Here is a 25,145-nt window from a genome sequence, read left to right as displayed (position 1 = left end):
ACTCTTTTGTTTATTTTGCGCTAGTGTTTTCCTCAAAGTATGAGTGCTAAGGCTGTCAAATATCACTCCTGGTATGAACCCAGAAAGTTCTCCTGAAAAATCCACTACTTCTGCCCATTTCCTTCCAAATTGCTGACTCTATTTTACTTGAAGTTGGTGGAGTGACTTCGAAACCCTAACTACTTCAGTGGGAAAGAGGAAAACCGCAAATACACACAGGCCATTGTGACTCTGGCCTGGTGGGCTCTAATTTTCTAGCGGCGGTTTGTACACCCAAGCCGGCTGCAAGGGTTAAGTAAACTTCGTGGCTAAGGATGACTTCATGGCCCTGGAATTTTGAAAAGCCAGGATTCTCAGTACCCTGTGGCCAGCCTTAGAGTCTTTGGGTGTGAAAACCACTCTCAGTTACCCAGACTGATTTTTGGTTCCTGTTGCAGTGCTGCAGAATCTATTAAAATCCGGCAGCTGAATTGTCCTGGCTCTGCCACAAAGCTCAGCTGCTGGGTCCACTACAGGATTCCTGAGTTGTTTGTCAATGGAGAGTGGGAGTGAATGGAACCAGGCATATGCCTCAGCCTGGCATGAGGTGGCACCCTAGTGGCTGTTTTCTGCCTTAGAAATGTGCGCTCTTTCTATATTTTCACACAGGAATTGTCATTAACATCCAAATTGCAGTTCATTTCTAAAGTTCTTTTTGAAGTCTCTAGGTCCTTGTTACATTTTCAAGTACCCATATTCAGATGCTTAGATTTTCAGGCTAGTAATTTAGTAAGAACTATTGGCAATATTCTAACCTGACACGGTGGAACTTCTAAGACAGCATGAACTCGGCTACAAGGCACAACAAGAAAACGAAACTCTTGGGTAGGAACAAGCCCAAACTTGAAAATACAAAATGTTCTTGCACAGAAGGACTAATGAGGAAATGGGTGTAGGATAAGAAATTCCAGACATCCAGTCATTTGGGGTGCCATTTAAACATTCGCAGTACTTTAGATCTTAATTAAAGTGGGGCAGATTTAAAACTTTCTTTCTAAACTAGTGGCCTGTTGGTTTTCCTGTGTTAAGTAACACGATAGCTGTGATCATTGCATGGAAATTAATTTTAAAAATAGCTTATATTCTTAAGCAAGATCTTCTTTCAAAAGAGACCGTTTGGGCTCGAGCATTAAAGGAAGAAACAAAAAGAATATAATAAAAAATAGATTGCAGCCCTAGCATGAACAGTTGCCGTGACCTTGCCTTTTGTTTGCCATTACACAATTCAATGGCAGTCTACTCAAACTATGTGCTCGATCAATATCCTATTAAAGCAGCACAAAAAGTCTCCATAAACTTCGTGGTTAGCTATGTGTATAAATGGAACTCGGCATAATTAGATGGTCAATAGCAGGCTCTACTGGTAATTTTAAAATGAACGTCACACATTTTATATCTGTAGAAGTCAATGGCACCTCTTCTAGAGTGAAGGTAGAGTGTGGAGCAGACAAAAGAGTGGGCGGCCCTTTAAAAAAATCATAATGTCTATTTCCAAATGTAGTTTTTAAAGAAAATCTAAGTTATGGAAGAGAAAATTCTGATTGGCCCCTATATATTTTTATTTTGCCTATCTGAACCACCTTCTTCTGAATATATTATGACTTTGCAAATGTTACATTTTCTAGTTTTAATCAACCCCTCATAGAGAGGTAAAATAATAAATATTGCCATACTCGTAGGGAGAAAAATAACAGTCTGGCTGGCTTAATTCAGCCAGCTTCCTCTACTGTAATTCAGTAAATTTGCAAAATAAATATTGAAATTGAATTAGTTCAGGAGGATGTTTTGTTGTATGATTTTTTCCTTTTAATTTTCTTGACATGTTTGGGGTGAATATTTGGGTAGTAAAGCTGGCAGCAAGTGCAATGGACTGGCAGTAATAGAAATTGTCGCCAAACTACCCTTTCTTCTGAATCCTAGCTCGCAGTATGGGTGGCCAAGCTTGATTTTTTCCTATCCTACCCTCCTCACCTAATGAAGCCATGTAAGGTGAGAGTATCCCCACCCTTAGACTGACTCTGTCCTCAGATGACTCCGCCCTATGAATTAAAAGGTGCATATACCTTGTGTTCGATATGTGCCCTGGCAGTTGTCATGGACCACTGAGCTGTTGAAATTAGAACTATGGCAGGAATACGCTTATGACATTCGTGTATCCTTCAGTCACTGCTCTGCATGAAGGTCTAGTCCTTTCTCTTACATGCATACTCCTACAATCTTCCTGGTTAGAGCTGGCAGTGAGAGTTCTCATGGCAGAATTTGGGGCCCTTTTGATCTCTGTTCTCAGCTGAAGCTTCTGATAAATTTACCAGACTATGAATACTCTTATTATAAAGATTTGAACTGGGGAGAAGCACAACATACCCCTTGATGTACATACTAATGTGTTGTCATGGTCTCTATTCGTATGTTCATCTATTTCTAGGTCATTCATCAGTTACACTTTCTATGTGTCAAGTATAAAACCTATATTCAAGACGGCAGCATGATATTGTAAAACAGTACAGGCTATAGAGTTGGGGAATTGAGCTTTGCAACTTATCAACTCTATAGCTTTGGGCGATATTTAACCCCTCTTGGCTGTGTTTTCTTCTAGGTTACAATCATTTATTCATTGAGCAAATGTTTATGAAGTCCTAACTGTGTGCTGAGTCTAAGTCCAAGTACTGGAAATAGGAATACCTCTCAGGAGTGTAATGAGGGTTAAGTGACAGATAGTCTAGTGTCTGCCACATAGTAGATGCTCAACAATGATAACCACCACGATTATTGAACAGAGCCTCAGCCCCTGATTTTTCTTCACTGTGTGCTCAGAGCCAATCTTGGAGCTGACCACTGTCAGTAAATTTATTGAAAATGCATGTGTGTGTGCGTGTATAAATGAAGAAGGGCCAATTTTAGAATTCATGTTCTAACAACCAGTTTATTAGAAGAGCCACTCTAGTGACCCTTACGGAGTTAGTAATTCCAGTAGAGTAAGAGCATGCCAATAGTAGACCTCATTCCTCTGTTTTGAGCATTGTTTTTCCTCAACTTTTCAGAAGATTCTTTTTCCTCAAATTTTCAGCCAGAGCCTGTGTTTCTGCATTATTCTAGAAATTGTTCTCCTAGGATATCTCGTGGATAGCAGAATGTTTTAAAATTCTCAATCTAACACTGACACATTAACAACTTTTTAAGTGGCAAACCACACCTGGATTATCTGTACCAGCATTCTTTTATTTTATTTTATTATTATTATTTTTTTTGATATGGAGTCTCGCTCTGTCACCCAGGCTGGAGTGCAGTGGCGTGATCTCGGCTCACTGCAAGCTCCACCTTCCGGGTTCACACCATTCTCCTGCCTCCGCCTGCCGAGTAGCTGGGACTACAGGCATCTGTCACCGCGCCCGGCTAATTTTTTGTATTTTTAATAGAGACGTGGTTTCACTGTGGTCTTGATCTCCTGACCTCGTGATCCGCCCGCCTCCGCCTCCCAGAGTGCTGGGATTACAGGTGTGAGCTACCGTGCCTGGCCTGTGTACCAGCATTCTTAAAAGTAGTACTTAGTTTTACAGTATTTTAAAATTTTGCTTTCACTCATATTATGAGCAAAAATTCCCTATGAATGGCAGAAGCATGCTACAGGTCATTACTGACAATGTGGTTTGTTTGGGTTTTCTTGAGATAGAGTCTCACTCTGTTGTCCAGGCTGGAGTGTGGTGATACAATCATGGCTCCCTGCAACCTCCACCTCCCAGGCCCCGGGGATCCTCCCACCTCAGCCTTCCCAGTAGCCGGGACCACAGGCACGCGTTGCCACATCCAACTAATTTTTGCATTTTTTGCAGAAATAGGGTTTTGTCATGTTGACCAGGCTCATCTCGAACTCCTGGGCTCAAGAGATCTGCCTGCCTTGGCCTCCCAAAGTGCCTGGATTACAGGCATGAGCCAGTGTGCCCAGCTAATAATGTTCTTTTTAATAAACCTTTATTTATGCACTCAGAAGCCTCAACTTTTTAATGGTGGATATTCATATCCAGTAGTAACACTGAAAAACTAGAAGGGGTTTTTGTGACCTCCAAAAGCTTGGGAGAAATCCTATATTACCCTGCAGTAGGGCCACAAATATTATTGAGATTTGGCTGGAGTACATCATCATAGCTAACTCTTGCCGAGTAGAAGGGCTGTTGGTAGTGACCATCTTAGCATATCTAGAATGGGGCTGGTGGAGTCCACATTCAGCAAAACCACACATAGGTCAAATACTGGAACTGAACTAATCCAGTGTGTGGTTAATATGAGTACATGTTAATACCCAGGATTTTTCACTAGGTGGAGGAGAAAAAAAATGAAAGTTATTGGTGGAAATATTGAAAACTATTTTTTTTTTTGTAAACAGCTGAATTAGTCAGTTGTTGGGATGGGACTCTGTTGATACAGTTTGGTTTCCTAATAGCTAATGGTCAAGTAGTCCCAGTGCAATGTTGGTTGTGGGGCTTATGTTTAGCTTAGCCCTTCCCTGGTTTATAGATCACTGTGGCAAAAAGACCTCTTAGGCCATCAAATCCCACCCCTGTCGGAGAAGACTTAATCCCATGACTGAGGCTGTATCAGATACTAAACAGGTACCACATTTGACCTCAACCAAAAGCTAAGACATGATGATACTCTAAAATGCAGAAAATCAATTTCAGCCCCCAAAGCAGAAGGCACTAATGCAGATCAGTCAGCATTGCTAACCCCTCTGTGGACTGCTCTGTTAGACCAAGTGGCAGGGCCCTTCATCCAATGGAACTCTTGCTGATGCTTATAAAGTTTAAGACCTGCAAAAGCAGAGAGGCGAGAAGGAGAATGATGAGATAGAAGTTTTGCCACATAAGTGTAGGCGATAATTATTCTTGTATTTAAACGTGTTGAATTTATCTCCTTCATAACTGATGACAAAGGAAAGACAGCAGCACTAGAAATGTGAATTTCACTCCTGTTTCTTTGAACAGATATCTAGGAAATATCTACATTCAAGCCCTTCTTCTGTCACTTACTTAGTTGCATGATCTTGACCGTGTTAATTCTCAGCGTAGTTTCTCATTTCTAAATGAGAATAATATAAATACATATTCCATAGGGATAATGCAAAGATTAAATGAGATAATTCAGGTAAAATACCTAGCACATTGCCTGGCATGTAATAAATGCTCAATAAATATTAGCTCTTAGCTATTTTTCATTAACAAGCTCGTGTAATTTTAGTTCAACTCAGTAAACATTTGGTGCATATGTAATATATGAAGCACCCTGCACTGTGTACTGAGGAGAATACAAAAATAAGTAGGAGACAGCTTTTCCTCTACAGAGTATATATTTAAGTTTCTTGAGATCTAAGACTGAGCTTATTTTATGGCAATAAAAAGCCTGAATACACTTAATTTACAAATTAAACTCACAGTAATTATCTGTCAAAGATAAACTATCTTCCTGATTTGGAGTGGGGTGGGAAAATGTATCGGTTAATTTTTCCTATTTTAATGAAACAGAAACATTTTTTGAAAAATACAAATTCCTCTATTCACCTCCCTTTTCTCCTTCTGCCACCATGTATGTATTCCTTAACATGTGTCCGCAAGACAGGGATGTGTGAAAATAGGGCTCTGTCTGTGTTAGCGGATGCCTTTCATGGGGTTAAAAAATATTCTACTGGCTTTTGGCACCTAATAGTACATTTCATAAAAAGCATTGCTTAAATCTTTTAGTAGCAGGCAAGTTCATTTTCACATAGAGGGAAATCCTTGTTTTAGTTCATTGCCTTTTTTTAATGTTCCTGTTTGGAAAACCATACTCGTAGCCTGCATTTGGTCAGACCTTTTAGAAAGGAAAAGTGGAAAACAGGAGATCAGCACAGGGTTTACAGACCAGAAATCTGCTTGGCAAAGGAGTTGCTGAAGACTGTGGCATAGAAGCTGCAGAGAAAGTACCTTTATGATTGATTCCCATTCAAGTCAGACTGACTGCAGTGTGGTCATTTTTCTAACCCATAACTGCTCACACTGCAGCAGTCTGCTATCTGCAGGGTGTCTGAATTATAGCAGTCTATGTTCGTGTTACCTCTTACACAAATTACTTAACACTGGTTTCTTTTTCCATGCAAATTCATCAGTTTTACAGCCTCTCGTAGCCACAGTCAGGAAACTCTGGCAGAGAGCACAAATTGATAAAATGAGTTAATTTTTACTATACTTATTTTTTTCTTTCTAAAAGCCCTTTCTCATAGGCAGTGTTCAGGAAGCATATTACGGTAAAAGGGAGATAACAAAGGAGTTGAATTTTCTTGCCATAAATTACTTTCCAAGTTAATTCCCTTTAACGATGATTCCAGATTTGCTTGAGTTTTCATAGCATTGTGCGTTTTACAACTGTGCCTTTGATAGAAAGAAGAACAAGTATTTTCCCATGTTCAGTCCCTTTGTGCCAGTGACATGAACTTTCTTACAAGATCTTTGCCACTGGAATGCAAAACAACACTAAATTGTGCTGGGTCCATAGAACTCTGTGCTGCTATTGGACTTTTCCCCCCTCCGGTCTTAAAGTACAAGTTCCCAAAGTCTCACTGAGTGTTTTAGATCATGTAATCAGAAGAAAAATCTCTCTCCATTTTTTCATATTTGTAAGTTGGAAATTGAGTTGGGTTACTTATTGCCATTCTTTCATATTCCTCGGTGGCCATACAGATTTGAAGAAGGGACAATAATGGTCAGTCTCTGAAATGTAAGCCCCACAAGGGCAGGGGTTTTCTATACCTTGTCCACTGATGTTTCTCAAGCATCTGGAATGATGCCTGGCTCGCTAAAAGTGCTCCATAAATATTGTTGAATTCCATTGAATACAGCCTCTCTGAGGATATGTACTATTAACCATAGGCTGGACAAACTAGTCATTTCGTTAATGCTCCCTGCTGACTTCCGTTGAACAAGTTGGAAACTTAGCACACTGTAATCTCTCAGGCAGAGTAGCTCAAAAATTTGTATAGAAATTTTTTCCATCATCCTCTCTTTCCAACAATGCAAGCCTGAGCAGCTTGTCTCTGGTGGATGGCAGAAGTTCAATAACCACAACCTTATCCAACTACTAATGTGTACAGAAGAGCAGGTCATTAAGAGGGTTGGCTACTAAAATAACCCCTTTCTTCCAGTAGCCTACATTACTATAATGATTCCTTAATAGCAAACCATTTATTAAGAAATGACACAAAGACTACATTCTACTTATGACAGGAAAGAGGCGGGGGTAGAGGATGAATGACTCGGAAGTAATATTTGAAGAGACAATTTCCAAAAGTTAACCTTTTGAGAAAAACTCCTCGATAGAGCAAAATACTTCAGATTCGTTAATTACAATACTACTTAAGAAAATTGAGGAGCCTTCCACACAATTTATATGTATTTATAGAATTCTGAATTTCATTTGGTATTGTTTAAAGTTTAGAGGGGGCAAATAGGGAGGGTAATTATTCACTCTCCTTAATTCAAAGCATATTTATTGATGATCAACTGTGTACACAAAACTGGTCAAAGGGAGCTCTAGGACCTGTAGGATTAAAGTCATGTGTATTACCTCTGACTTCATGACCTGGAAGAGTTATTTAACCTCTTTGTGCCTCAGTTCCTTCCTGGTGGTATGGTGAGGATCAGGATTCCCCAGTGCTGGGGCTGCAGACAAGTACCAGTCAGTGGCCTGTTAGGACCCGGACTGCACAGCAGGAGGGGAGTGGCGGGTGAGTGAGCATTGCTCCCTGAACTCTGCCTCCTGTCAGATCAGTGGTAGCATTAGATTCTCCTAGGAACGCAAACCCAATTGTGAACTGCACGTGCGAAGGACCTGGGTTGCAGCCTCCTTATGAGAGTCTAATGCCTGATGATCTGAGGGGGAACAGTTTCACTCCGAAATCACCCCCCTACTCTGATTCATGGCAAAATTGTTTTCTATGAAACTGGTCTCTGGTGCCAAAAAGGTTGGGGACTTCTGGTGAGGAGTAAGTGGGATGATGTGCTTAAAACCCTTAGCCCAACTTCTGCTTCATAAATGATGCCTAATAAATCGTGATGGTGATGGTGGCAGCAGTGGTTAGTGGTGGCAGTTCATTTTTGCCATAATTATTATTAGAATTTTGAGGCCCAAAGAGTTTCAGTGACTTAATCAAGTAAACAGGTGGTGATTGGCAGGATTGGGAATCTAGACAATCTCTCCCCGTCCTAGACTAGCATTTTTTATGCCCCATGGTATCTCTTTATAACCTTCAAAATGCATCTCAACCTAGATAGGGAGAAAATGTTACATATGAGACAAAGCATGATAAAGCCCAGAGTCAATTACAAATGGAGCAAAACTGGATTTCACAATAAATGGAACAGAAAGGCAGTGCTGTGCTTGGTCCAGTCCTACCTAACATCTCCACATTTGATTGGCAGCGGCTGCATTGTTTTTATAGCACACCAGAAGGCAGTTAGTCTTTAACCTCAAAAACCCAATGTGATAACCTGGGCAGGCCAGAATTTATGTGACATTGGACAAATCATTTAACCCTCCGCAACTTTTATTAGTTTCTTAATTTTCAAAAGAAGGACTTAATGCCATTATTAGTTAAAAAGTATATTGTGTTACATGTATCTCATTGATATTTTATATTTGTTAGAAGAATATGATCATTTATGTATGCCCTTTCAAGTGCACAATTGGAAACAGGTCTTTGAGACCTGTTTGCTCTCCTGGAGAAGGTGTCAAATTTCCATTGTAAAAATTCTATTTTCTTTCCCAGCAGCAGAGTCTTGGCCTCCATTCCCTTCTACTGGGACACTTGCATCAATCTTCTGATTTCCCCACCTCCAGAATCTTAGCCCCCTTCCATGCATTCTGAATATGGTTACTGTGTTAGTCCGTTCTCATGCTGCTATGAAGAAGTACCCGAGACTGGGTGATTTCTAAAGAAAAGAGGTTTAATTGACTCACAGTTCTACATGGCTGGGAAAGTCTCAGGAAACTTATAATCATGGCAGAAGGCACTTCTTCACAGGGCAGCAGGAGAGAGAATCGGTCCCCAGCAAAGGGGGAAGCCCCTTATAAAACCGTCAGATCTCGTGGGAACTTACTATCACGAGAACAGCATGGGGGAAACTGCCCCCAAGATTCAGTTATCTCCACCTGGTCCCACCCTTGACATGTGGAAATTACAATTCAAGGTGAGATTTGGGTGGGGACACAGAGCCAAACCATATCAGTTGCCTTATGATTGTTCCCAGGTCCACAGTGATCTTATCACTTCCCTATTCAGAAACTGTCCTGGATCCCACATTTTTTTTTTTTTTTTTTTTTTTTTTGAGATGGAGTCTTGCTCTGTCGCCCAGGCTAGAGTGTAGTGGCACGATCTGGGCTCACTGCAAGCTCCGTCTCCTGGGTTCACACCATTCTCCTGCCTCAGCCTCCTGAGTAGCTGGGGCTACAGGCGCCCACCACCACGCCCAGCTAATTTTCTGTATTTTTAGCAGAGACGGAGTTTCACCATGTTAGCCAGGATGGTCTCGATCTCCTGACCTCATGATCCGCCTGCGTCAGCCTCCCAAAGTGCTGGGATTACAGTCGTGAGCCACCGCGCCCGGCCCACTTTGCTTCTTATCTCCAAACTTATGCACATACTTTGTCCTTTGCCAAGAAAGCCTCTCCTGTGTCCTGTGCCTCTTTAAATCTGAACTATCCTCGAAGGCTCAGCTTAAGTGCCCACTCTTCCTGGAATCAAACCTTTTTCTGATCTCACAAGCCAATGGGATCTATGACTCCTTTGAACTTTCCTAGCACATTCTTTGCATTTTTCCTATGAAATTTAGCATGTTCAGCATTGCATTAGATATTCAGGTATTATTTTAGTATTCCACTTAGGTTGTAAACCTTTTGGGGACAGAGACACTGTGTATCTTTTTATTATTTCAAGTTTAAGACAAATACTATATGTGGGAGTCAGTGTGGCGCAGTAAGAAAAGCCCAGGTTTTGAGGTCAATATCCTTACATTTTAACCCTGACTCTCTCTTTTTGTCTTTTTGTAATCGAGGACAAGTTATTTAATCTCACTTCAAGGCTTCGTTCTCCTCATCTAGCAAATGCACTTTGAGGTTTGAGAATGAAATTAAGTACAGTAAATACAGTGCTTATCAAAACACGGCATCATGCTCCAAAAAGCCTGCCTAAAGCCCACCTCTTCAGTTCTTCATGACCTGTCAAAAGCTCTTTCTGTTCTCCAGATTAGAGGTACTGAGAATACCCAACCCAATGCAAGGATACTTTGATAGGGACTGCTCCCCTCAAGTGTAAAGCTTTCTCTTTGGCTGTGACAGTGTCACTGAGTCAGAATCCAACCCAATAAGCCAACTGTCCATGTGATTCATACCTACAGGCAGTTGCAGGGGGATGTTCCTTTATGAGACTCTTGAAGAAGGCAGAGTTTGGGTCTGTGAATTACTAGGATTATTTAACTCAGGTTGTGAAACCCATTCTCATTTCAGAAACTTAGTGATGTTTTAAAATTCAAGACACACATAACCAGTTTGCCAAGCTCTCAAGTTACTCATCAGAAGTCTGATAGACACTTTCGGGAAGTGCCAGGCCACCTGGTGCCATTTGCCACATTACAATTCCCGTGTACTTAAGTGGTTCACAGGAAGTATATATATGACCAAGCTAAGCCCGTTTATGTGGGCTTAATTATTTTTTAACGTCTGGAAGGTGGGCACACCATGTTTACACAGGCTTTTCTTTTTCTTCCCCTATTCTGGCTCTCTTGACATTTAAAAAAGATAAGGCAAAAGACATTTTTCTAGGATAGATAAAGTATTAAATATAAGTGCAGCTGGATGTTCACCACGAGCTAGGAGGCCTCTTCTTCTCTCTGTCTGATCAAGTCCCTCACATTCACACTTTGCTCTGTGTTCCTCTCCTTCCAAGAGTGAGGGAGTGAGGGCCAGACAGTGTCCGCCATGCTCAGGAATGAAACGGCTTCTCCACCCAGTTGAGGCCTCATCTCCCTTCTGACATTTGTGAAAAACATCTAAATCCAGACCTATGACACTGATCAGCCTTATAACTCTTCTTTGGTTAATGAGAGGTGTGAATCTCAAATCTCCAGGAAGGCACAAAGCATTAAGTACCTACTGTATGTCAGCTTGCTGGGAGTGAGGATGAGTGATCTAGGCTCATATTTGAGTAATCTCCCCCACACTTCCTCCATAGCCTATTTCATACATAAAAATTACCTAATAAAAGAGGAAATTATGCAAATAAATTTAATATAAAAAGCAAATTGGGGAATGACTATCAGAATTATTAATTAGAACCCTGTTTACACTTATTGTCAAGCCTCACCATTTTTTTTAAACTAAAGGCCCTTAGAGCCTGTTACTGAGAGATGTGTTTGAATTTCAGAAAGTAGATGTGAATTTCAGTCTTCCATTTTTTTTAGCAGTGACTGTTTTTGTATATTGACAGTTGTGATTAAGGTTTATTCATTGGTATTAATCAAATAACTAAGTATTTATTCTTAGAAATTGTTTTATTTCCTCATACCATCCCTCGATTCCATAGTTCCATTATGTCACCTCAATTCACCTGGTTTCCCAAGTGCTAATCATGGGAGTTATCCCATACTCCCCTGTTCCCATTATTACGATAGTCAAGAAGTCAGCATGTCTTCTTTTTATTTATTTATTTTCCAAGATTTTTATTCGAGATGGGGTCTCACTCCATTGCCCAGGCTGGAGTTGTAGTGACATGATCATAGTTAACTGCAGCCTCAAACTCCTGGGCTCAAGTGATCCTCCCGTCTCAGCCTCCTAAGTAGCTGGGACTACAGGCACGTGTCACTACACCTAGCTAATTTAATTTAAAAAAAAATGTTGTTTTTTTTTTCTGTGGAGACATAGTCTCACTATGTTGCTCAGGCTGGTCTTGAACTTTTGGTCTCAAGCAATCCTCCCACCTCAGCTTCCCAAAGTGCTGTGATTATAGGCGTGAGCCACCACATGTGTGCCCAGCCAGTCAGTACATCTTGATTCTAACTCCTGAATAACTTACATCAGGCTCCTCCTTTCCATCCTTTGAGTTTAGACCCCATTCCCACTATACCTTGCATAAATGCCCCAGTGGACTCTCTGGTTTGCCTATTATATTCTTCAAGCACCCCCCACCCTTTCACCTCCATGCCTACCCTCATGACAGACTGATCTTTCTAGGTGATAAATGCAAATTTGATGATAGCATTCCCATACTTTGCTGGTCCTTCTTTGACTACTGAATACAACTCAATGCAGCAACCCATTCCATTGACCAGTGTTTACTGCCTGCCTCCTGGTGTCAGGGACTATATTAGATGCTGACAGTATAATCCCCAGTTATAGTGGGGTAAGGTAAATGCTTTAATAGCTTATAAACTTGGGAATCTGCTGAATTCAAATTTATGTTCCTTAAAGAAACCTGCCAGATCCCACCAGGCACATGTTGGCTCATGCTTGTAATCCCAGTGCTTTGGGAGGCAAAGGCAGGAGGGAGGATCGCTTTAGACTAGAAGTTCAATACCAGCCTGGGCATTATGGTAAGACCCCATCTCTACAAAAGAAATTTTTAAAAAATTAGCCGGGTGTGGCGTAGCATACCTGTGGTCCCAGCTATTCTGGAGGCTGAGGCAGGAAGATTGCTTGAGCCCAGGAGCTGGAGGCTACAGTAAGCTATGATCACACCTCTGCATCTGCACTTAGCCTGTGTGGCAAAGTGAGCTCTTGTCTCTAAAACAAAGAAAGAAAAACCTACCAGATCCTTCATAATCTGACCTTAACCATCCTTCCTCTTTGCCGTGTATTCTACACTATGTCATCATACCAAGCTATCAGAAATCCAGTAAACATTTTCTGCTCTCTTGATGCTGTTTCCTCTACCTAGAAGTCCTCCATCCCTTTCAGTTGCATAATTCCTCCTTTCCTTTTAACATTGTTTCCAGGCTTCACGTTTTCTGAGGCCATTCCCTTGAACTTCTTATCCCCAGGTTGGGTTAGATAACCCACTTCTTTGCAGCCACTTCAATTTAGGAATGCAGATGGTCCCCAATTTACAATGATTCCACTTAAAATTTTCAGCTTTACGATGGTGGGAAAGTGACATGTGTTCAGTAGAAGTCATACTTCAAGTAGCCATACACTTATTCTGTTTTTCACTTTCAGTACAATATTCAATCAGTTACATGAGATATTCAACACTTTATTATAAAATAGGCATATTAAGTGCATTTTAAGCTGATGATATTTTTAACTTATGATGAGTTTATCAGGACATAGCCTCATTGTAAGTTGAGCACCTGTAGCTCTATCAGATGACTTCTCAGACTTTTTTTTTTTATTATACTTTAAGTTTTAGGGTACATGTGCACATTGTGCAGGTTAGTTACATATGTATACATGTGCCATGCTGGTGCACTGCACCCACTAACTCGTCATCTAGCATTAGGTATATCTCCCAATGCTATCCTTCCCCCCTCCCCCCACCCCACAACAGTCCCCAGAGTGTGATATTCCCCTTCCTGTGTCCATGTGATCTCATTGTTCATTTCCCACCTATGAGTGAGAGTATGCGGTGTTTGGTTTTTTGTTCTTGCGATAGTTTACTGAGAATGATGTTTTCCAATTTCATCCATGTCTCTACAAAGGACATGAACTCATCATTTTTTATGGCTGCATAGTATTCCATGGTGTATATGTGCCACATTTTCTTAATCCAGTCTATCATTGTTGGACATTTGGGTTGGTTCCAAGTCTTTGCTATTGTGAATAATGCCGCAATAAACATACTCCTATTCAACATAGTGTTGGAAGTTCTGGCCAGGGCAATTAGGCAGGAGAAGGAAATAAAGGGTATTCAATTAGGAAAAGAGGAAGTCAAATTGTCCCTGTTTGCAGACGACATGATTGTATATCTAGAAAACCCCATTGTCTCAGCCCAAAATCTCCTTAAGCTGATAAGCAACTTCAGCAAAGTCTCAGGATACAAAATCAATGTACAAAAATCACAAGCATTCTTATACACCAGCAACAGACAGAGAGCCAAATCATGAGTGAACTCCCATTCACAATTGCTTCAGAGAGAATAAAATACCTAGGAATCCAACTTACAAGGGATGTGAAGGACCTCTTCAAGGAGAACTACAAACCACTGCTCAAGGAAATAAAAGAGGATACAAACAAATGGAAGAACATTCCATGTTCATGGGTAGGAAGAATCAATATCGTGACTTCTCAGACTTTTAAAAAATTAATCTGCCAGACTTTCTTTTCCATTTAAGGGTAGGGACCATGTCTTTCATCTAAGTGCCTTCCTCACTCATCATAGTTCTTGGCAGTAGCAGGCTCTCAGTAAGCATTCATTGGATGTACAAATGTCCCTGGTTCATGATAACCCTTGTTGTTATTTCTTCTGATGGATACTAACCTGTAATTTATTTATTCCAGTATCAAATTATGTGGGCTTAGCTCTCAAACCAGTGCCTCAATACAGTATCTATTGTTCCTGCTTTTACGTAACCTTTCAAAAAGATTATTTGCACTAATAATTTACACCACTAATTTTACGGAGTTGTTTTATAGAATTGGTACTTGTTATTTGTCCATTGGAAAACATGTATTAAACTACTGTCAAAAAGGTATCTAAAGATTCAAAGACAGAAAATGCAAGGAATCAGTCTCACACAAGGGTCATTTTTGAAAATCACAAATAATCAAAATTAAATCAAAGGTCAGAAAATTCTTTTAAAAGAGGCCCGCTAATAAATATGTTAGGCTTTGTGGGCCATATGGTCTCTGTTGCAGCTACTCATCTCTGATGGTGTAATGTGGCAGCAGTCATAGAAAATATAGAAATGAAAGGCCATGGCTATGCTCCCGTAAAACTTTATTCATAAAAACTATGGGCCTGCCTTAAATTACAAGGTTGGACAAATATTCAGTTAAGGTGTATGCAAGATGGAGAGGTGATTCAGAGTAAAGAGAAACCACACATTTCATGTTACAAGAAGCTGGGAATGGACAGCTTAGAAAGATGACTTTGTTCTCACCAAAGTTCAAAACAGAATTCCAAAATACAGATGAGTAGAAGCTATCAGGATCAGATAAAGTTAAAAAAGTCTAAAGAGTGTTTTGGCTGGTCATTCCAGAAAAGTGTAAGACCAAAATATGGGGAAGTATTTTTGTTAAAAGCATCCAAGAATGTTGCAACCTTGGTGACAATTTACTATTACATAAAGAGAAAAGATGAAAAATATATTAGAAAAAATATGCCTTTCCTGTATAGACTATTTTTAGTCAATATTCCCTTGGAGTCATAGTTTATTACTGATTATTTTCGATTCGCTTACATATAAATGCAAAAAGAAAATGTGCTAAATGCAACACTGAAGTATGCTGTCACTGATTTTTTTATCCACAGAATTTAACTGATTTTTGTTTGTTTTCTTAATTCTAGCACCAATAGCTGCAGGAACTGGCCCAAATTTTTCTCTCTCAGATTTGGAAAGTTCTTCATACTACAGCATGAGTCCAGGAGCAATGAGGAGGTCTTTACCCAGCACATCCTCTACGAGGTAATTTTATTGGCAGCTCTTGAAGAAGTTATGCTACATGGTTGCACATCTTGATTTTAACTCTGGGCCCACTATGCATTTAGCAATGCGCCTTTAGTAATAGAAGATACCAAAGTAGTGGGTTCAGCCCCAAAAGACTGTCGGTCTCGTTGGGGAGATAAAGCAAATATGCATGTGGCAAGGTTAAATACACACACAGACACACACACACACGCACACACTAGAAAACTGTGAACTAAATTGTGTGACACAGGCTAAAAATAGTTAAAGAGAGCTTTATGCAAAAAGAATACCTTGTTTCCAGCTCTAAATGTTGGTTAGGGTTGGTGAGATAGAAAGGAAAAGGAATGGAATTCTGGGTGGGGTGAAAAATGAGCAAAGGCATGGAGGAAGGATGGATGATGAACATAACATGTTCTCAGGAAATGAAGGACAAGGCTGGACTGCAGCAAAGGGCATATGTTTTGGCTTGTTTGGCAGGAAGTGAACACTGGTGACAGTCTCAGTGTCATGCCCACAGCAGACATTACAGCTCAGTGCCAGCTCTTTTCCCACTGAGCCCCCAAAGCTCTCAATATCCAGTTTACTGGAGTTGCCCTAAAAGGTGAAACCCATTTGATATCCTGGTGTGAGGTTATACAAATGGAAGTAGTCACTTGCATAACCTCAAGTGAGGGTGGGGCCAGACCACAGACCCCATTGTATTGAGAGACCTTAAAAACAGTAAAGCTAGAGTAGTGTAACCTGATAATGATTCTGGGGTTCTCGCTCCCTTTAACGTCACAAAGCCAAAATCAAAATGAAGCATTTTTGCAAGATCGTGTCGTCTCTAGATAACCTGTACCAGAGGGAAAGGGATTAGGCATTAAACCCACAGTATTCTTTTACAAATTGGCTTTAGCACTGGACTGTGACAACAAAGAATAGAACAGTACAGAACGATCTTTAATGTTTGTGTGCTTTGCAGAAAAATGTCTGACAAAGGTATATTCCTCCTAAAGCAAGTACCTAAGTCTTATGATTTAAAACAATGCCCAAATTATAGAAATTTTCTTTGGTGCACACTCGTTCTTACCTTGCCTTTATATATTTTAAACATCACTACTTTAAAAAAAAATCAACTTAGTCATCACTAATACCTTGAAGACAGTTAAAGAAACAGGTATTCCCTTAATATAACTACCAAATCCTACCATCATCTTTCATGTTGTTTAAATGTTCCCTTTAGTTCCCTGTCGTATCAGCTCCTCAGGGGGACAAAAAAGTCACACATCCAAAGTATATTTATAATAGAAGAAAGAGATTGTGAATACATTTGGGTGTTCATACATTTTGAGGATTTTGAATGTTTGCTGATGGGAGAGACCTTGTGTGTAACTGTACTCAGTCAACATGAAAAAGCTTTGCAAATACCTGTGGGCAGTGATTAATTTAAAAGTTTATGGGCTGTTTGTTTTTCATGAGTGTGCTGTACATGTACCATGTACCTCCCAAACAGTGTTTCCCCCTTTTTATGTTTTCACACAATTCTCCAGCTATGTTTTATTATCTTTTGTGACTCTCTGAGAGGAAAGCTCATTATGAATGTCATTTAAAAGGCCAGTGTCGTTCTCATATTCTGCAGATAACTAACCCTGATAAGGAGCTAATTATAACCTGCATCAGTAGTTAATAACCCGGTAATATGTTTGTTTTACTCTCATTAGGCTCTTCCTAGGATGATTTTTAAAATTCTTTAAATACATAGATTCAGCAGAATTAACGATGTACAGGTTACAAAGTGTGCGCAGAAGAATATCTCAGATTTATATATAGCAATGTTCACAGATCAATATGTCTTCCTGCTGTGCCAATATTAATGGGTCATTTTCTCTGTGGCAGGCACCATATTAGGTGAGTTGTATACCTGTTCTGATTTATTCTTCACAATAATTTTACAACACACACAGTATTTTCATTTAAACAGTGGAGCAACACAAAGCTCAGAGAAGTTAAGTAACTCGCCCAAAGTCACAGTCCTAGTGAATAGAGGAGTCTCCATTCACACTCAGTTCTGTTGGAACTTTAAAAATATGCTCTTTTCACACAGAATCCTCTTGAGAATAGGACTGACTCTTTTAGTAAGGAACAGCAGAATATGAGGTCCTAAAAAAGGAGTTTCTAGCATCTCTATTCCTCCCTGGCACTTAGTGTTTGCCGTCTTGAGTTATTCTTACCATCTTTGAGGCCAACACGTGTGCAGCCTCCCCATCTAGACAGTGAGTCCCTTGAACGACAGTGTCTAGCTCTTCCCATTCAGCAGCGAACGTTATTAGTAAGAAACAAGGACACCGTCCTTGGCACCATGGGTGTAAAGTCAAATAAGAGGGGCTTTACAATCTAGTGGTAGAGACTGAGAAGTGGGAATTTTCAGTTCAGGGTCCTATGAACACTCAGGAAAGTTAAGGCATTTTGCAGTCTTAGGAATGCTAAGTAAGACTTCTAGGCCGTAATTACACAGAGTAGGAATTAAGATATGTGGAATTAAGGTAATACTTTTACCTTATTTTTTAGATATAATTGCTAGAAATACAAGAAAAAATTCCACATACAAGAAGAAATAGTGCATCACTCCTTGGGAGAATATTCATCCTTTTTGTGTAGATCTTACAGATACTTTCCTGCTTCCCTCAAGTGTTTCTGGGAAAATGAGTGTGTTAGAAAGAGCAAGAAACCAAAATCAATGACTGATTCATTTCAATAGATAGATAGGTAGGTAGATAATGTGATGCAATGGTACTGACTGTAAGTTCTGTACCCCTTCAGGGTAAACATCTTCAAAATCATAGAAAGAGCAGTGTAAAAATTGGGATACAATACATTTTTTATTCCAAAAAACTTTATCAAGATAAACCAGCTGTCAAAAGTTTGTGAAGTCAGAGTAAAGTTGTCTCGGAAGCCTCCACCTGTGCTTCCTAACTTGCTTCATTCCTGATCTTTTCATCTTTTCCATGCTCCCTCCAGATGTTAATTTTTTTTTTCTCCAATAGAGACAGAGTCTCTTTCTATTACCCAAGGTGAGTGCAGTGATCATAATTCACTGCAACCTCGAAGTCCCGAGCTCAAGCAATTCTCCTGCCTCAGCCTTTGAAGTAGCTAGGACTGTAGGCATCTGCCACCACACGCGGCTGATTTAAAAAATATTTTTTTTTGTAAAGACAAGGTCTCGCTATGTTGCCCACCTGAACTCCTGGCTTCAAGTGATCCTCCTGCCTTGGCCTCCCAAAGTGTTGGAATTATAGATGTGAGCCACCATGCCCAGCCCTCCTTTGTCAACTTCTGAAAATCCTTGCTTTCAAACTAAGGCATCAACTGATAACTATAGAATCTTTCAACTGTAGGATTTAATACTGGCTTGGGGTATTTGCATTTTATTAGAGGATGCCAAGGAAATCAAAACCTTTAAAAACTCAGAAAAGTATCAATAATGGGAGAATGATGGACAATGGAGTTGGCCTTTGGGGCTAGATCTAACTGAATTATACTTGGATGAATCCATGTCACATGTATTTGTATGGCTGTTTCTAAGTCAGTAGCCCAATTCAGCAGTTTTTTAGTATCTTCTGTTAGCCAGACACTGTGGTAGGCACTAGAGATTAAAAAGTATATAGTCATTTTCCCTGAAGATCTTACAGCCCCATCAGAACATATAGGCTTCTCATTTTATTTGCCAGAGTACTTCAGGGAAATGTTTATTTTTTTCTAACATGTATTCTTTCTGTTTCCAAGATGATTTCAAGTGGCTTTCCATTTTAAAACAACAGGTAATATTAAATGTAGAAAGAGGCCAGAAACCATGTGGAAAAAAATTGTTATAGCAGGAGCCTGAACCAAGAGTTATGCCTTAAGTTTAGCCCTGAGCTTCCTGGTTGCCAAGGCAAAAAGGGTTATATAGTTTGTATTTCTAATAAAAGGATACAAGATAAATTTGTTCAAAGAGACCATATTTTTCTGATTATGTTTTGTAAGGAATTCGCTGTGTATATCCTCTTATAAAGGACTCCCATTAGATGTAGTTTTACATAAAATATAGAAAAGTTCTTCAGTGGCTATTTTTCATTGAACTTTCAAGGAAAGCCAAGCAAAGAACATTAAATAAGCTATTAAAGGCATTTCCTTTGAGTACTAAGCTAGCATGGCACAGTTATGTTGCTTTCCTGTGGTCTGGCTTTAATGAGAATAGAACTTAATGGCTAAGAATACTGGAATGCCAACATTAATAATTAGAATTTCTTGCCATAAATTGGCCCTCCACATTTTTTCATTCAGATTGCTGCAATAGCTTAACTGTCTCCCTACCCTAGGCTCCATTTTCCTGTTTTCCCCTTTGCCTTTCTAAATCTATCATCTGCACAATTACCAAAGTAACTTTTCTAAAATATAACTCCCCTGTCATTCCCTGTTTAGACTATTTCGGGGAGTCTGCATTGCTTATAGGAGAAAGTCCAGACGTGCAATATCTTCTATAACCTCCACCCTTCTCACTCGATGTGCCCCTTCTTCCCCACCTCAGCCATCCTAAACAGCTGGCAGTTCTCCGAACATATCACACTTCACTCACAATGTGGCTTCTTCCTGATAGGCTCCTCCCTTCTAGGGGTTATGTTTGAAATATCTGATAACCTGTGTGACATGAGCATACCAATTAGAACAGACACTGCCCTGCTTGCAGGGCTTTCTTTGGCTAGGTCCTGGAATGCTCCTGATCTGCAAGACATTAACCCTTTAGATTTCGGACTGTGAGGGTGTCTGGGACAAAGAAGGGGAGGCAAGGCTGGAAGAAATGTATGGAGTTTAAGACAATGACAGTTTGCCCATTGATAATATTTTTAATACCAAATGGCTGCCTAAGTGGTACATCAGCTGTATAGCAGCCCTGCCTCTGCCCTTTCCTTCATTCTTCCCTGTCTCCTTGACCCTCTTGAAGATAGCTCAGGAGCCATTTCCTCCAGGAAGCCTTTCCCGAACCCCTGGCTCATCACTGTCTCCATTGTGTGACCCACTGTACCCTGTGTGTGGTTCCATCATAACTCCTATATTTCTCTTTTGCACAGTTTTGTTTGCCTTTCTGTCTCCATGTCTGACTCATCTCTATATCACAGCACTTTGCACAGCACCTGGCATGTAGGATGTGCACAGTAGGTATTTCATGAATGAAACATACGAAAAATTCTGTCCCCTGAAACGTGAAGAAGAGATTTCCCAACACGCACTCCCAGTAGATATGAAATCTACTCATCCTAATAATATGGGTAGATTTGACAGTTTTATCACCCCTGCAAACTTCCTGATTTTGTGGCATTCAATTAAAACAACTACAGCAAGCATAGCAGCAGGTGGCATTTCACTACGTTTTCACTCCTGAAGCCTCAAACTGGGGAGAATATTCAGTCCTTCACCTGGAAAAAATGAGATATATTCTGGAAGTTTCTTGACCGTACCTCTCCAAAAAATGAAAATCCCTACGCTGATGGAATAAAACTTTGTTTTGATAATCTTTGCATAGAGAAAGCACATAAAAGTCATTGGGCCACTCTTTTTTTATGTCTCTTGTTCTCAGGGGACAGAGCACTCCTTCTTCCTTCCTTTTTATTTGTTTTGTTCACTGATTTATTTCTAGTGTTTAGAGCAGGACCTGGACTAGCTGTGCAGTAAATGATTTTTTGAATGAACAACTCCAAGTGGAAGATGGGAAAATGTGGCAAAATTAAAAAAAAGCAATCCAAACTTTTCATTTTCTTTTCTTTTCTTTCTTTCTTTTTCTTTTTTTTTTTTTCTTTTTTTTTTTTTGAGACAGAATCTTGCTCTGTCACCCAGGGTTGAGTGCAGTGGCATGATCTCGGCTCACTGCAACCTCCACCTCTCAATTCAAGCAATTGTCCTGCCTCAGCCTCCCGAGTAGCTGGGATTACAGGTGCCTGCCACCACACCCAGCTAATTTTTGCATTTTTAGTAGAGATAGGATTTTACCACGTTGGCCAGGATGGTCTCAAACTCCTGACCTCAAGTGTGATCAGCCTGCCTTGGCCTCCCAAAGTCCTGGGATTACAGGCTTGAGCCACCATGCCCAGCCCAATCCAAGTTTTTCTTGAAGGATCACAAGCCCTGCTTTTTATCCTTTCTGGGGTTCCAGCAGGGATTAAATTGATGCCCAGGTTCATTGCTGATGGCCAGGCCCCAGCCACCACCTGTGGAGATAGGAAATATGTGGCCTTACTCCCAACACTTCCAGGTGGAGACAGGAGCCAGAGCCAGCCGCTTATTCCTCAAAGGAAACAGGAACAGGATGTGGCAGCAGCAGCAACTTGATTGACAATAAAAATCAAACTCAGACACTTGGAACAACACAGACCCAAGACTTTGTTCTACATCCAGTGACTCACCAGACTGAACAGAAGTTTAAAAGGAGTCCTAGAACTATGTTAAGTTGCCCAATTGCTTCCTCCCTTGGCTTGCTTTCAACCAGAGGTGCAGTGTCCAAGAGAAAGGTGGTTGCGATTGCTTTTAAACATGCACCCATTTGTTATTTCAGCTCCACAAAGCGCCTCAAGTCTGTGGAGGATGAAATGGACAGTCCTGGTGAGGAGCCATTTTATACAGGCCAAGGGCGCTCCCCAGGAAGTGGCAGTCAGTCAAGTGGATGGCATGAAGTGGAGCCAGGTAAGCAGAGTGGCGGCACGGGCATGTGGCTAACACTGTGAAACTGAAAATACATGTGGGGTCCCATGCCACGCATAAAAGTGAAGAAAGAAAGCTCAAGGTAGTTCACTTTTTCAGGATGAGCACTTGTTTGTATTGTAATCTGATTGCCACATTCATAAAAGGATGGCTGTGCAAAGCAGTAGTAATTCAACTGAAATGCAAGCCTGGTGAGATGGTGTATGATTTTCTACTCTTACATATTTTCCCCTACACCACAATCCAGCATTTGATTTGCTTTTGGTTTTTTTGTTTTGTTTTGTTTTGTTTTGTTTGTTTGTTTGCTTTTTTGAGACAGAGTCTCGCCCTGTCACCCGGGCTGGAGTACAGTGGCATGATCTTGGCTCACTGCAACCTCCTTCTCCCTGGTTCCTCCTTCTTCTGCCTCAGCCTCCCGAGTAGCTGGGATTACAGGCACCCGCCACCACGCCTGGCTAATTTTTTGTATTTTTAGTAGAGACAGGGTTTCACCATGTTGGCCAAGCTGGTCAATTTTTGTATTTTTAAAAGAGACGGGGGTTTCACCATGTTGGCCAGGCTGGTCTGAAACTCCTGACCTTGTGATTCACCCACCTCGGCCTCCCCATTGTTTTTGTTTTTATGCTATCTTTTGGTTTAGTTTTTGAAATTATCTTTTAATCCTAATAAAAATCTATCAACTTTTTCAGCAGGATCGATAACATTCAAAAGAAGAATGGGTTCCTTGTGATACAGTTTAGACTCAGATTTTTATATAATAAGGACACTTTGCAATATTTTTCCTATTACTGGATATCATCGTGATTATTTTTCTATTTAAATGGAACAACTCTCTTTATTCTAATCTGTACTAAACTGAACAAATGATGACTGCTGGTCTAATCTCCTGGGGTAGTCTAATCTTGGCTCTGGAGTCTTGGGAGTAATATGGATAAGTCTGATGGCAAAAACTGCTTGAAACCCTTTCCGATGTCTAACACGTGGGTTAGAGGGAATCTTCTCCAATGGCTTCCTGAATATGGCAAGTCCAATGGGTATAAAGGATAGAGTATGTGCCTTGAAATCAGACAGTTGGAGTGCCAACCTGGCTTCAACTCCTGCTGGATGTGTGATTGTGGGCAAGTTACCTAGCCTCTCTGAGCCTGTGTCTCCCTTTTTATAATCTGACAGTACTAATCGCTATTTCCTAGTATAGCTACTACCTAGCATAGAGTAAGTATGAAAATACTGTTCTATGGCCATCCTTCCCCAGCTTTTGCTTCAGAGTTAATTCCCTGCAAGTACAGACGAGCACCAAGAAAATTTCTGAACCAACCTCTTCATCTATAAATCCTAGCTCCCTTGTCTCCTCCCTTAATTTTTTTTCAAAAGACAATGCTCAGGGGATGTGACTATAAAGGTGTAGCACAGGGAAAATGTTGGGGTGATAGAACCGTTCTGTATCCTGATTGTGGTGGTCACAGTAATCTATACAATCGTTAACATTCAGAGAAGTACATACCTCCCTGCTCAAGTTAATTTTACTGTATCATAATTAAACACAAAACAAAAACACCTCAGGCCCATTGGCCGTGTCTTTTATCTTGCCCCTGCTATTAAAATGCAAAAATGTCTCTTTGCTTTGCTTCTGCCTAGTCTTTCATTCATTCACTCATTGGATAGTCTTCACTGGGGACTTTCTCTGTATGAAGCACTATGCCAGGTTCTGGGAACTCAAGGATAGATGGGAAGATGGGAAGGTTATGGCCCCTGCTCTCAAGGAATTCACAATCAGAGGTGGGAAACAAACACATAAGCAGATCATTATACGGTGATATGGGAAGCGCAGAGATGGTGGTGTTAGTCTTCCGTGACTTCTGTTTCTAATTAGTACCAACCACAGCACTCAAGGTGTGGTGGTTCTTCTATGAAGGTCACACATCATCTTTTCTCCGAATTTGTGTTCACATCAGTTTGCCTGAAGTGCCTAAGAAATAGTCCCAGCCCTAAATGAGAAGGAAAATGCTGACTCTCACTGCCACTACCTGCATCGTCAGCATGACCTCTATATAGTGCCAATGAAAAGTTTATGTGCTATTAAAAAATTAAAAGATGTAAAACTTCTTTGAACCCTTTTTCAAAGGCTAATTAGAGCCCTAGTCAATTTACCTGCTTCAGTGAAAATCAGAATTAAACATATAGGTTTGGTACATTTGTGCTTGATTATTGTGTAGATGCATTTTTGTGCATATTGAAGCTGCTTTATTAGGTTGAGGTACTCAGAGCTCCCCCATCATGAGGTTGAGCTCTAGGTCCTTACATTTACTTCCTCTGGGTATATTGGGGGCTGTGGAGGTTGATTGATTATTATAGAATATTTTGACCTAGTGACTCTTTTATTCAGGGCAATTCCTATTCCTATCTGTACATTATGATTCAAATGATCATAGATTTTAACATTTGAATACCTGAATCCTTTGTAGTCTTAAATAACTAAAGTTTAATGGCTGAATCCTTTTTGGTAAGAGGTGTGTGTGTGTGTGTGTGTGTGTGTACGTACGTACACGTATATATTCTTAGAGAATCCCTCACAATTGTATTCCTGGACTGACTCTCCATTCTCTATCCCCATTTCATTACAGAAAAATGCAGTTTCATGGTATATGTTTATAGGGAGTGATAGAGGACAGTGGATAAACGTACATTTGGCCATACTCAGCAAGCGCAGAAAGTCATAATTGCAACAAGGCCTGAGGGGACATTAAAACTCAA

The 25,145-nt window shown here is 40.4% G+C and overlaps 1 protein-coding gene across 4 annotated transcripts in view; it reads left to right on the top strand.

Moving 5' to 3' along the window:
• NFIA (nuclear factor I A) overlaps positions 1-25,145 on the top strand; it is a 388,160-nt gene that overhangs the window by 260,572 nt on the left and 102,443 nt on the right. For all 4 annotated transcript variants that reach the window (XM_055361791.2, XM_055361718.2, XM_019019125.4 and 1 more), the window contains exons 5-6: positions 15,560-15,677; positions 22,249-22,376. In XM_055361791.2, the coding sequence (XP_055217766.1) occupies positions 15,560-15,677; positions 22,249-22,376 (246 nt within the window). The remainder of the gene's footprint in view (positions 1-15,559; positions 15,678-22,248; positions 22,377-25,145) is intronic.

The sequence above is a fragment of the Gorilla gorilla genome, chromosome 1 (assembly GCF_029281585.2).
Source record: "Gorilla gorilla gorilla isolate KB3781 chromosome 1, NHGRI_mGorGor1-v2.1_pri, whole genome shotgun sequence".
Lineage (NCBI taxonomy): Eukaryota > Metazoa > Chordata > Mammalia > Primates > Hominidae > Gorilla > Gorilla gorilla.
Note: the sequence above shows the minus strand (reverse complement) of the source record. Positions and strands in the feature narration are given on the sequence as shown.